Raw genomic sequence first — 14,427 nt, forward strand, 5'->3', positions numbered from 1 at the left:
TGTTACAGGGGAGGGTGGAGCGCTTTTGTGCATTTGTCATTACATAGAAAAGCCAAAATAGGACCAGAATAGTGGGAAACTTTTAATTTGTTTAAATCTCAAAAAATATTTGAATTCTGCTCCCGGAACACTTAGAATACAAGCATATATTATAAAAGGGAAGAGATTGTGCTACTAATGTGGCTAAATTGTGTCAGTTAATCAGTACTAGTAGAGGGAAGCAATTCAATTTAAACAAAGAAAAAGAAAACAGCAATTATGTCTGGGAGCATTTTTATGGCGTCCTTTATTAGCAAAAAATGCAAGCTGAAGATGGCATCTGTTGTTCGAGCAAAACAGCATCTCGAAAACAGAATGGACTTCATGAAACCAAATGCGCATTTGGTTGGTTCATATATATATGAAATTATGAGTGGTAGGTTAAATCAGAGGAGAGTTACCAAGTCTGTCATGAATCTCACATCTGCAACAGAGTTAATGTGGTTGTTGATGCTTTTCATCTCTAAGACAACATGACGGTTCACATGCTGCATTTACAGTATGCATTTCTTTTGTGTGTGTGTATATATATATATATATATATAAACAACACAACAAATGCTGACCAAAGAACTGCTAAATATCAGACAGGATTCAAACAAGTGGCCTCAAGAAGATGCGGCTCATTTTAACGAGCCAAAAAGCACTGGACTAAATGATTGATCAAAAGCAATTTTAAAAAAAGTAATAAAGTGGCGACTCTGTTGCACATACAGACACACGGAGACCAGCTGGTGTTTTATAATGCCGTTTATTCTCACAATTGGTTACATTGATAAAGTGTACAAATCAGTGAGCAGCAAACGGAAGCCAACACATCCATCTATGGGAAATGGAGTGTGTGTGTGTTTGTTGTTGTTCATGTGTGAGCTTGACAGAGGCACCGGGAGTCCACTGCTGTTGCCACCTTCCTCCTCATCTTCCTCCTCCTTAGTGTTGAAGACAGCAGCGGACTCCCAGCTCTCAGTGCACTGTACAAGGTGAAGATATATTCCTTTATCTGCTTTTTTCTGCAAAGCGGAGCTTGTTGTAGCGTTGTGAGTTAACCGGGGACTGAGACAATGACACAGAGTCAAGAGACTTTACTTGCCCCAAATAATAAAATCAGTATATACCTTTATAAAATAGAATAAATAAAATAAAAAATATTTCTGTTCAATACATACAGTCTTTCTTTCAACCATCCAAGGGCATGCAAGGCTTTTCATGATTTTCCATTTCTCCAGATCAAAAGAATGCATAGATAATTGCTCAGTTAAATTCAGTATCAACTTAATTGACGACTGTGAAAATTTCCGATCGCCTCTACTGTTTTCATGACTTGCTCACATATTTTTCTTATCTACAACGACGTATATCAGTATTTTACACTTTGGCCATTTGGTGAGTTTTCAAAAAAGGCATTTCATTACAAGGAAATAAGAGAAAAACTAAAGACATTCAAAAATGAAAAGATAGCTTATAACAATGATTAATGCCAAATGTTACATTAAATGGGTTTTTATATACACACAGAATTTGTCATCTCATTCACATTTCAGCATCCCTGTGACAAAAGAAAGTGACGTGGATGAATTTTCTCATCAGAATCTCCATTTACAAAACTAGCTCCTTTAACTTGTGTATGTTCACTGCGAATTTCACCAACAAGGTGCAACGCAACAAGCAAGATGCACCGAGATGTCTAAGACTTTGTTCACAAAGCAAAACATCCCCTTAAGTTGCTCTTGCATTGCCTGTCAAGCTTTCCTTCCTCACACGGTGCATATGCAGATTACAGTTGTAAAAGTGGCTGATATATCACTTGAATGTGCAATTTGCAAAAATTTTTTTCTTCTTCTTTCATTTAACACTGACGTAAACAAAAAAGCTTCTCATGCTAACCAGCTACCTATAGTTTGGGTGGCTAAAATCAAAAATGTCACAATCAGATTTTATCAGCTTGCAAAGTAACTTAGTAAACGAGTTGGTGAAATACACTGTCTGTCTGACATTTTAATGTGGTCATTTGTAACCCTCTGAACCTCAAAACCTGCTGGTGGGTTTAAAAAGCATGTTGTCTTTAAAAAAGAACTGACACCATTTATCAAAGCCAGACACTGTAAAAACAGAGAGAATCATTAGATGGTGAACTTTCTGACAGCCCTTGAACTATTCATTTGTGAGGTGGCATTCGATTAGGAAGGTTCACCAAATCTGAAAATTGTGATATTTCTTAAAAATCACTTTGTTCGACAAGTCTCATTCAAACATTTTCCCACAATAAACTATTTGCATTCACCAGATTCTGAGCAACTAGTGACTCTGATGCAAGCCAGCAGTCGCATGACAAAAATATGGAACTATTTTGGCTGAAATGCAGGCTGTGTTTACACAGAGCACATACAAAAATTGTGGAAACAAATTAAAAACACAAATAGTAAAATATCTTTAGCATATAAAGCCAACATTTTTTCCAGTACTGGGAACACCTGTGTCTCTTTCCACTGTGGCGGTCAGGAAAAGGCAATAAATGCAAGAAAAAAAATAATAAAAAAATTTAGAAATTACAGATTCTTGTGTAAAAAAAAAAAAAAAAAGTTTTGAATTAGCACTTGGTATCAGGATGAAAGACAGAAAGTAGGCGTTTAGACATTACCAGTGAATGATCCTAAGACGACAGAAATAAATTGTGTTCTTGGATTGTTGTGTAAAGCCTGGTTGTGTTAGTATTAGTAAATAGGTAACTACAATAATGAGAAATGTGCAGTCAGACTGTGTCAGGCTGCTTAATTAACATACAGTTGAGTTTCTTGGACTAGCAAGACACAAGTTACATTTACATCTTACCGTTAATATTTTCAAACAGTATATGTTTTCATTTCCAAAGCTACAGTGAAGGCTTTCAGAGACAATCTTTAACTTTTAGCAGCCTTCAGGACCTTCTTCTACACAGTGAGGATAATCAAGCAGATGATATGCTGTCGAGAACAAAGCTTGTACATGAAGCAACCATGTAAAAGCTGTTTTAACATGTGGAAAGCTTGACAGGCTGTGATCAGACGGGGAAACGCGTTTGTGATTTCAGGTGAAATGAAAGACTTCACTAGTTATTACCATACATCCACACTCATCAGATGTGTGATAATAAGGAACTAGCGGTGTGCGATTGAGATCTGTAGGAGAAATTTTCACACACACAAAAAAAAAAAAAGACCAAAAGCAAGTGATCTCGTGGCACTGATGATAAAAGTAAGAAAACAGACAAGGCGCATTCAAGTGAACAGAACCCTGGAGACAGATAGATAGCAGCCCAGGAAAGTCCTGTTAGTTTGAGTCAACATGTCTCTCTTGTTGGCTTCTCCTCTCAACAACAGCCAAAGCTGAAGATGAAATCGTTCTCTCTCTTTCATTTCTGCACAGTTCAGATCTCAGCTGTGGACAAAAAAAATGATCGCAACCATACCCAGGTATAAAAACACATTCCGCAAGTCTTCTTTCTATTCCTTCAGGCTTTGTATATGTCACCGATCCTCTTTAATTAGTGGACATGAAGTCTTTGATGACCGGCTCTGAGGTGAGATTTAAAGGAATAGTCAGTCAAATTTCCTCCAGCATGTGTATCAAAGAGCAGCAGCAGCAGCAGCAGTCTTTTACTGGCTACCAGAGAGCAGGCGAGCAGAGGAGAGAGGGTCAAAACTGTCCATCCCCATCTCTCTGCCTCCGTTATGGCTATCATCTGTCATTTTTCCGAGGGACAACAGAAGAATAAAAACGTAAACAATAAGTATATGGAGGATGATTCGGGTGGAAGGTCACCGCTCGTTTGGGCTGATTCTTGCACAGCTGACGAGAAACGGAAAAAAAAAACAACTAAGAAGACAAGATAAACAATCAATGTGGCTTCTGATTTTTCACCCCTTCAGTCTCTAAAAGCAGCAGCAGTGTATTGATATTGTATAGAATGGTTCACATTTAGATAAAAAGTTCATGCAGGGTCAGCTGAACGGGTTAGAGGATGTAGACTGACTGACAAATCTTTCTCTTCAGTTGGCAGCAGCTTCCTTCTTTCTTCTATTCATTGCTTACTGATAATGCAACAATCAGACTCGATGGCTTTCACGACTCCTTTCTTTCATCTGTGTACTGTCACAGTCTACTGAGGATAATGAGAAAGAGGGCCAGAGGGGGAGGAAAGCCACTACAGACTAACAAGACAACCAGGTGAATGGTGGGGAGTGTGGCCAGGAGTGGAAGGTCATGCTGGCAGCACAGGCACAGACACAAATACACTAAGAGCATGGAGAGATCAGCAGTTCAGGCAGCCGTGAGCTCGCTCATCACACGTGTTGTGCTTGAAGGAGCGCGTCCTGCTTCTTTAATGTGTGCGCTCATCTCCTCGCTCCTTGGTGCTGAGGGGGATGAGAGTTACTTATATGTACACGACCGCCTTCACGACCATCATTCAGGTGTTTCTCGTGGCTGTTCGGAGTCTTTAAATCATCTCAGTTATTTTGAGGAAACAGACTTGAATTGCTGCTCAAGGGCCAATGAGCTCTTGAGGTGGAATTCCAATTTGCTCCCAAAAAGCAAAGGAATCGTGACGGGTTCCCCAAACCCTGGGGTTTGCTGTGTTTCCATGGTTACTGTGGTGGTGGCGGCGGGTTTTTGGCAGCGATGTGACGAGTTGCCATGGTGACTGGGGGCTGTGGTGGAGCGCCGGCGAGTGTTTTCCGCCATGGTTACTGCGGCAACTCGGTGACGGGCCTCTTCTGTTTGAGGGTGTCGATGAGAGACAGGACGCCTCGCTTCACGCTGGTCGAGACCCGACGCGACACCGAGTCACCGGGGGGTGATGAGCCACAGGCCTTCTGGGAGGGGGGGCGGGCCACCAGACACTTCTGGTACCGCAGCTGAGACAGAGAGAGGTAGGGAGGGCAGGACAGAGAGAGAAATACTGTAAATAACATAGAGTTACTGATGCTGAGTGTACGGCTGTAGTGTGTGTGTGTGTGTGTGTGTGTGTGAAAGGAAGCTGGACTGGTGCAGGCTGCTAGCTGTGATCGATAGTAATGACTGATGATTCGTGTCACCGTGAATCAGTTTTAGTGTGTGTGTGTGTGTGCGTGTGTGTGTGTGTGTGTCCATATATCCAAAGTTCTGATATGTGATCAATAGCTCAGCCAGCAGTCGACTAATCCTGTAACTCACACCACAGCGAGGTGCAGAGGAAGGTGAGTAACCTCCGCTAATGGGCTGCATTACAGCAGAAACACCGTAGACGTCATTCTGGGTTGTCATCAATGACGTTGTAATGATAAAATAAAAACACTGTAAAGGTGTTATTGCTGTAACACAACGGCTGTTATAACAGTGCTAAAAAGTTTTCAGCAGAGCTATAAACACGGCTGCATGCAATCTACAACACTTAACATTTAAACAGAAAATCTATATGACATAACTTAGCGAGGACATCCTCTTTCAGAGACAACGGATGCTGAACACGCTCGGTATTTTAACTTTGGGTGGCCTCTCTTGATTTGAATGAATGTTTTAGTACTTTGACAGAGGGTCCCACTGCAACCTGAACAGAGCATATGGGTTGGACAGTAAAACACAAACCTGTCAATTGCGGAACACTCAAACTTAACTGCTGGCAAGGGCTTTCACTTTGAGAGAGAAATATGTGCCTGTCTGTACTGGGATGACCTTGGTTTCAGTAGAATTTGCAACATGCAAGCATTTTTTTTTTATTGTGGTAGCTTTAGTTCAGCTGTTGTTGAATAAACACTTTTCATAAGACCCACTGGCTTTGAGAAGGTTAAGCATTAAAATAATTTGTCAACTTGGGTTTTGAAAGTTCTTGGGACTTTCTGAGGTTTGTGTGGAAATGCGAGCTCGACGAAGCATGTTTAAAGCTTCTGAACCCCAAAACTCACCAGTGGGTTTGAAAGACAAGTCATTTTTTAAATCACCAAAATTTCACCAATTATCATGACAGAGCGCAAACTTTATGATGGTCCTTGAACTTCACATGTGGTACTTGTTGTTTTGTCAGGGAAAACAACTAAATGTGAGCTAAAATTTGAGGTAATTCATCAAAATCACCTTATTCTACAAATTTTATTCAAAAATTAACCAAAAATTAAATGTTTGGAATAACCAGATTCATAAAGAACAAAAAAATGATGCGCTCCTCGGCATAGTCGAAAAGCCATTATTGACTCGGTTGCAAACAACAGTCATGTGACAAAAATTCAAGGACTTTTCGGCAGCAGTGGCTTGAACTGCAGGCTGTGTTTTCACAAGTAAGTAATTCAATCGCAATAGTATGTAGCACCACCATTTATTTACAAGTACCTGTGGGAATTCGGAAAAATATGGTAAATTTAGATTCTTCAGATTTTAAGGTGTTAACAATGAACTCAATATTTGTCTTCATGGGAATAATGTTCACAAAGTTGATTTACAGTGTTGTTTAATCACCCTTAATCAGTCGATGATCACTTTATACAAACTCCAACATAACTCCCACAGACCTCGACTTGAGCTTGCACTATGGGTATTTCTTAGTATTCCGTAAGCAAACAAATCCGAGTTGGCTGAGTTGTGTTCTCGGCTCTGCACCAGACTGCTGCTGTGACTCACCATACAAGCTGCCTGCACAGCCTCAGATACACTCCCTGCGTTTGGGTCACACCAGAAGACGTGACAGTCAAAACGATGGCCGCCAGCGTCCATGATGAAGGCGAACGTGTGCACATCGCGCCCAACACCCATGAAAGACAGGAAACGAACACGACACTCCACCAGCACTTCCTCTTCATCCTGCGCAGAGGGATTAGGGAGTAACATGAAAACGTCACAAATGAACATGTATGTCAACTTTACGTATTGAGCTGTATGAAGAATAAAAGACACCACAAGAACACATTGCTGAAAGAAAGTACAATCATCCAACATGTTTTATGCACTTTAATCTAATAGTTACATGCACTCATACAGGGGAGCTGCCCAGTAAAACTGCAGCCTACTAATAAACACACCTACACAGACATACTCCTAATAAACAGTTCCACTGGGGCAGCTGGATTTTAAGTGCCTTGGTGTTAAAGCTGAAATCCATAACTTATTTAAATGGAAAACTTTTTTAAAGAAATTTTATGTCACCTGCATGGTTGAACATTAACTTTATATGCAGAGTTAACAAGAGCGGAGTTGCTGTCTGTGAGCAGCAATTCACTCTCATTACTCAGGTCAGCAGTTTGCTACCTTTATAGTTGACAATATCAATAAAATCTGTTCAATCCTAAATGCAGGTGATGTATTTTTCATCATTTTGTAGTTAAACACTGTTGAAATTTACCATAAAATGTCCATAGCAGATAAACCTTAAGATTTTGTGATGGCTCGTGGAAACTGCGGCACTTATCTGAAGGAAACAAAGCTAAACCAGGAGACACTAATTGTTCAGATGACTAACAGTTGGAAGACAAGTGTGTGCACTGGCATGTACTGTATGGATGACATATGCTGCAGGCCTTTTAGCAGTAAAATACATTTTGCATACTGTAAGCAGCTGCACAAATAGGCTGAAGAGCCAAATTCAACCGGCCTTTGGATGCTCTGCCATTGATCAGCTATGTTCCACTGCCATCAAGTTCATGAATGAATAGAAAATTGTGAATCTTTTCTTTTGTATTTTGCTTTTCAATAGAAGACTGACAAGAACAGCAGGAAAACCACCAGGTTAAGTTGGGGATAATAGTTTGGCAACAGTAGCTGTGTGTCTGACCTTGTCTTTGCTGATGGTGACCGTAGCATCTGCCACATTTAGGGCCACAGGAGTCCAGTCCTCTCGGTTGGAAGAACCAATTAGACTGTCTATAGCTCCGTTCAGTATATCCATACCTGGAGAAGAGGATGGTGAAAAAAAACACATTAAAGTTAAAGTTCAATTCATATCAAGAGCTGTATCAACACCAACCACATACTTTGCATCTCTTTACATTGTTTGTGAATATTGTGTGAGTGTGTATTCGTGTGTGTGAGTGCGTGTGTGTGTGTGTGAGTGAGTGAGTGAGTATGCGTGTGAGTGTCTGTACATGCGTGTACGTGTCTGTTTCATACTGACCTATTGGTCTGGCCACAGGAAGCATCCCAAGGTAGAGTACCTGAAATTTCTGAACCAGCTCTGTCTTTGGTGTGGGGAACTCTGCTGGGGAGAATTCAACAAACACTTAATAGGTGCTCATGTATAATGGCATTATATTAAGTGTTTGAACAGTATTACATTACCCCACACCTAAATATTTGGGTGACTGTATTTTGCATTGTTTGAAGGGTATGTTGTCCTTAAAAAAACAATAATATTAGCCAAAATTGCACATTTATTAGAGCCACAAACTGTGAAAACAGAGAATCATCAGATTCTCAATTTTCCAACAGTCTTTGAACTACTTGTCTGTGATATATTGTTCAGTCGAAAAAACGCCATACTTTCTCAAAACCATTTCATTCTACGTGTTCAGACCAGATTCCTTAAAAAACAAAAAAATCTGCATTTCTCTGCATGACCAGAAACCTATTAGTGACTCAGGTGTGACCAACAGTCAGGTGACAAAAATTGAACTGAACTGCAGGTGGTGCAGAGCAGGTCGGGAACATGTATAGAAACAAATAATAATGCTTCCATTTTTGTAGAATAAGCAACCAAAACAATTTGACTTTCAATTTTTGTCTCTTTTTTTAAAATGGAAATATACCTTTATTATACTGCCTAGACATTTTTGAGTTCTCTCTACTTGTAGCCAGGGCTGTTTCCATAGAAGTGCCAAACTTCATATTGCAGTGAAAAATGAGGCCACAGTTGAGCCCAAAATGTGCCTGGAGCAAACAACGCCCAAAAACAGTTTGGGGTTCAGACGTTTAAACAAGTCTAGTGATGGAGCAATGTGATGAACAATATGTTAAGTTATTCTGGTTGTCAAGTGTGTTTGGTTGAGTTTATAGAAGCTGACAACAGTATTATTTGCACATTAAAAAAAAAAAAATCTGTCCACATTCTCTGAAATGAAAGCAGAAATTCATGTAAGTAAGTTACCATCAGAGATATTCTGCACCTCCTGTTTCCTATGTTTGAAAATGTAGTGCCAGTATTATTATTTTAAGCAGAGACAGTCACTGTAGCTGTTTGATTTGATGAGCTGTCAGCAGCAGGCTGGGCTGCTGTCAGTCTGCCTGGTCGTTGGTGCATCTTGTTCAATCACTGTGCGTGTATATAAATGAACCCGCACAGCACCACCAATTTCTCTCTGACACAGTGACAGCCAATGGGAGAGAAAATGGTGAGTGATGACAGGAATGCTGTTTTTTTTCCCATCACATTTATGAATAAATGAAATAGTCAAAAATTTGCACCAAGCCCCTTTTTTCAAAACAGCTACTTGTTTGAATATTGTATATTTTTAAGCTACTTAGCTCTTGAACTCTGCTCTCTTTTAAGTACAAGAACGTCTGTCTTGTTGCATCTCTCGGCTCCTACTTCTCCCATCTGTCTGACAAATCAAAAATTTTCCTCCACACCTTCTCTGTAAATCTGACAGTGTAAAGGTGAGATGGTGAACACTAGCGCATTATGCTACCGCAGTGGACCATCAATGAGTTTATCTGTAAACCAACAAACAAGTGTTAAAGGCAGCCTGTGGAGTTTTCACCCATGAGTAATATTAAACATCTTGCAGGTTTCACACTGTTCCACTGATTCAAAGCTGGCAGCAGTAAAGCACAACAAAGAGTAGCAGTGGGCCAAGGGTGAGGAAGAAGACTGCAGTAAATATGGATATAAACAATGCAGGATTTAAAATATTCAAAAAAAAATTTGCCGTGTAAATGTTTTATAAGGAAGCAAACGCATCTTTGAGACTTCAAGGACACATTCAAAGCCTTTCTGGTGAGCAGCATTGAATGTAAACATAGATTTGTTTACATGAAAGCTCCAAAGGGCAGCTTTAAGGCCAAAACTTAAAATCAAAGTGATAAATGTGGAGAAAACATGAATGGATTTTAATGGCCCCAAAATTCTTTATTTATAAAACTGCCTTTATGCTCTATTCCGACATTGGTGCATCAACAGAGGTAGGATGGTGGTGAATACAGAGGGTTTTTTTTTTTTTTTGAGACTTTCTGCTCTTCCATACGCCCAGTTTGACTGCATCTAGAGTGCCACAGAGGCAGATAACTGCCATGCTTTTATTGATGCATGACACTTGTCGCAGTCACAGTCACAGTCACATTCTCACTTTAAAAAAAACACACACTGAGAGGGTTACTATATGTAAGAAGCCTACCTTGTAAGGGGAGATCTAGTCCAGCCTGCATCCTGTCCTGGAGAGAGCCTCCTGCCATCGCTTTGGCATTCTTTCGCTCTGTCATTATCTGGAGGAGAGAGAAAGAGGGAGAGAGGGAGGGAGAGGAGCAAAATGAGACATAGAAGTATGAGGAAATGGTATGTAAAAACAAAGCAGGATCGGCATACCACGGCAGAGACGCAGGGGAGGAGAGTGAAAAGACAAAGACGAAAATGTGTGAAAGTGCAAAAGGATGAGGAGGTAGGGGGGAGATGAAAGCATGAACACACAGGAGCTCAGGAAAACCTCGAGCAGCTTCACCCCTGATACTGTCATGCTGTCTACCCATTTCACCTGGGGAGCACACACACACACATACACTACACAAATTAACCAGGTCACACTCCTTCTTTCCAAAGCAGGATAAAAGCTTTTCCTGCAGTGAAACTCACAGGGAGAAACACACACTGCAAACAGAACCAGACAGACAAAAACAGCCACTCATTCCACTCACGAATATGAACATATGCCTCGAAACACCATATATAAATTATATATCCATAATCAGAGAGTTTGTCACAGCAAATCTGCATCTCGGCATCCCCTGATGTGACCAATTCTCCACCTTTCCCTATTTATCCTGTTTCTGTGTGACAAGTCTGAATCAAACAGACTCCATGTTGTACAGTGTGATGTAGGTCGGCTGTCAAATTTGGAATGTTTAGTTTTAGCGTAAAGGACAAGGACAAATGTCTCCTTCTCCATATTTTCCTTCTTAAAAACCTTTCAGAGACAAGCAGTTAAACCATTAAAAACTTTAAAAAATTCTACTCAGAATTGATCTCAGCACAAAATTATGAGTCCGTATAAGTGAAGGAACCATTTAAAGATCTTTCCCAACACTGATTTAAAGTTCCAAGGCTATAAATGTGTTTTATTGGGACAAAAGGAAAGTCCATTAATGCAAAGCAGACACAATAAAAACATGGTTTAAATACTTTTCTTCCAGGCCCTGTTTAATTTCCATCTGTATTCAACAAAGAATGGACATGCAGTGTAGAAAGATCTCTCTGAGAACTGTGCTAGGGTGAAAAACACTTTTCAGGCTGACATTTACATGGGTTTAATCGTATTTTTGGACTTTCTGCAGGTACTGTGTGCAAAGATAAAAATGTGTGCCCAGACAATGGGACGGTAAATACGATTAAGCAATACAAGCACTCCAGAGGCTGGTTATTTTAACCCTCTCAACACCAAAACCCGCCAGTGGGTTTAACAGGAACTTTATCTTTTATTTTGTTATTTCAAATCACCAAAATGGCACCATTTATCAAATTTAGAAAATGTTAAAACAGAACCAATCATTGAATTTTCCACTTTTGCACAGTGTTTGAACTAATCATCTGAGACGTGCTGTTCCACTGAGAAACTTCACTGAATCCAAGCTGAAAATCAGGATTTCTGATCAAAATTGATGTTTTATTTAAAACTCGGCAAAAATAAACCATTTTCTCTCATTGGATTCTGTAAAAAAACTAAAAATTCTGTGATTCTCAGTGTAACTGGAAAGCCATGAGAGACTCAGTTACAATCTACTGAACTTGAAAAAAGGGACTTTACAGCATAGTGTTGGTAACACCTGTGGGGACTTTGAAAGAGGTTGTACATGTTGATTCAATTATATAAAATGTTCCTAAAATATATAATCAAAAAAGTTTTTCCGTTTTATAATATATGGTATTAAAACCGGGTTGTAGTGTGTAAACTGTATTTTTTTTTGTGTTTTGTGTGTTTGCTGTAATCTGTTTTGTGCTGGCCTCTTGGCCAGGTCACTCTTGAAAAAGAGGTCTTAAATCTCAATGAGTTTTTTTTTTTTTTTTAACCTGGTTAAATAAAGGATATTGATTGATTGATTGATTGATTGATTGTGTTATACTAAACACAGCACATATTTATGTCTCTCTACTTCTAGCCATGGTTGTGCTGTTTCCTTAGAAGTGCAGGCCTTCATATTGCAATAAAAAATGAGTCCACAGTGAGTTAAAACATTTGACACTAGCAAGAAATGTCCAGTCAAATAGTTAAAATGTTACCTGAATCTATTACTTCTCAGGCAGATAATTTTTCATTGTGCAAGTGTGGTTTTCAAGAGGCTTTAGATGAGTTAATTTGTAAAATAAACTGTGATAACCTCCATCAGCACTATATTTTCTTGTCCCAAAGCCTTTTCGGTTGATTAGAAGGGGAAATATTCTTCCAACGAGTCAGAGCTTCATTTGAGCCTATTTGCCAAATCCAAACTTGGCCTCGTGTCCAAAGCCTCCTCTAGTCTGAACAACTCACCCGGGAGCAGATCTCATGCAGGCTGGTGGCGATGGCTTTGGCTGGTGTGTCACAGCGGAACACATGACATTTCAGGATCCTGGTGTTTTTATCCCTCGCCACATATGCAAAGTCCCTGAGAAGAGGGAAAATGCAGTGTTAATGAAGACACACAACAGAACGATGGGTTTGCTGGACTCGCTTTGGGGCTACTTGAAGAGAAGAAAGATAAATGATGAAGCAGGGGTTTGTATTCATCATGTGTGTGTGTGTGTCCAGTTTTGAGACTGACAGGTCTTGGAGACAAATGAGAGATGAACTGACCTTTATTAGTCTGACGAATACAGGACACACACACACACACACACAAACACACACAGAAGTCGATGGACCCCAGAGATCAATAGAGCAGCGTGATGCAAGAGGGAGTCGAATAGAGTGACAGCAGGCAGGAACTTTCCCCTGGGCCCACTGGAGCCGAAAACAATTTAACTCCGCCGAACAGAAGGAATGGAGAATGAAAAGAAGGAGGAAACGAGACGGATGGAGAGAGGAATGAAGACATGGAATACTTTGAAGAAGAAATATAGCTGCGTCAAATTAAACCGGCGCAGCACACAAATACACACTCGTGATTTACGTTGTTCGCAAATGCACAAACCAATTTAAATAACTTCTCTCAAGCTGTGTGCTCCAATATGCCATGCAATAGGAAACACAGGCCTGAAGGTTAACAAGATTTCTGAGCCCAGACCCTCAGGGAAACTCCCCACACAGTATTCCTATTTGTGTGTGCGTGCATACTTCAAAAAAAAAAAATGCATGTAGACAGACAAGGACGGAGGAGGTCACCTTCATTTCCTACATCTCGTGTGCACAGTGATACAGTACATCAAGAGCAACTTTGAACACCAAAAAAAATAAAAAAGAGACGCAGAGGAAATTAAACAATAAGAAATGACGGAGATGATGGAGAGATACTGTGGGAGGGTCACAGATGAAAGGAAGGAATGTGTTTACCTCTCTCTGGATCCAAGGAAGCAAGGGAGGAAAGGAAGACAGTTAGTGGAGGAAGAAGGAAAAAAAAATCCATCATGCTGGCACCCTGCCGCGGGACAAGTTGCAAAGAGACCCACTCACTCACATTCAAAATTAACCTTGAGTGACATATTCACTTCTCATTCAAGTTTTTTTTTTTTTTTTTGCTCAAACAGAACTACTTTGGTGTTTCAGTGGCATGCATATGTATGGGCTGAAGAGGTACAGCACAGATCTCAGCAACACTGCAGGTGATTCTTAATGCATACTTAACCTAAAATATAAAAAATTGACAGAAAATTGAATAAGTTATGAAGCAAAAGAGAGAAGGGAGTGAATAGTGGTGAAGAAAGAGAATTCTGGTTGGGCACAGTTAGCTTTAATTGGCTGCTGATGGTTTGTGTTTCCTAAAAGACATAAAGGAAATAGGTAGGGAGTGTCTAAAAGCCACATAAAAAAGAAGTTACTGAGAGAGGAGCAAGAACAGTAAGAATATAATGAGACAAAAGTGAAATAGTGGGAGAGGAAATTGGAAGTGAACTGCAACAACGTACAAGATAAAGATAAAAGCGTAAAAGATGAGGGCAGAATAAAACACCCAGATGAAGAGAGAAGATTAAAGTCGGAGGAAAGAGAAGAAAGGAGAAAGAGGGGAAGAGAGAGAGAGAGAGAGAGAGAGAGAGAGAGAGAGAGAGAGAGA

At 40.0% G+C, this 14,427-nt stretch overlaps 1 protein-coding gene across 6 annotated transcripts in view; it reads right to left on the reverse strand.

The window, feature by feature from the left end:
- Positions 1-771: 771 nt before the first annotated feature.
- Positions 772-14,427, reverse strand: part of LOC103365086 (amyloid beta A4 precursor protein-binding family B member 2-like) — a 53,724-nt gene continuing 40,068 nt past the window's right edge. For 5 of the 6 annotated variants that reach the window (XM_008292427.1, XM_008292421.1, XM_008292424.1 and 2 more), the window contains 6 exons: positions 12,711-12,825; positions 10,368-10,455; positions 8,153-8,236; positions 7,814-7,929; positions 6,667-6,846; positions 772-4,931 (listed from right to left, as the gene is read on the reverse strand). In XM_008292427.1, coding sequence (XP_008290649.1) covers positions 4,761-4,931; positions 6,667-6,846; positions 7,814-7,929; positions 8,153-8,236; positions 10,368-10,455; positions 12,711-12,825 — 754 coding nt within the window. In that variant the 3' untranslated portion in view covers positions 772-4,760. The remainder of the gene's footprint in view (positions 4,932-6,666; positions 6,847-7,813; positions 7,930-8,152; positions 8,237-10,367; positions 10,456-12,710; positions 12,826-14,427) is intronic. The other variant, XM_008292426.1, reaches the window with a different exon arrangement.

This window comes from Stegastes partitus, unplaced genomic scaffold (assembly GCF_000690725.1).
Source record: "Stegastes partitus isolate 25-593 unplaced genomic scaffold, Stegastes_partitus-1.0.2 Scaffold810, whole genome shotgun sequence".
NCBI lineage: Eukaryota > Metazoa > Chordata > Actinopteri > Pomacentridae > Stegastes > Stegastes partitus.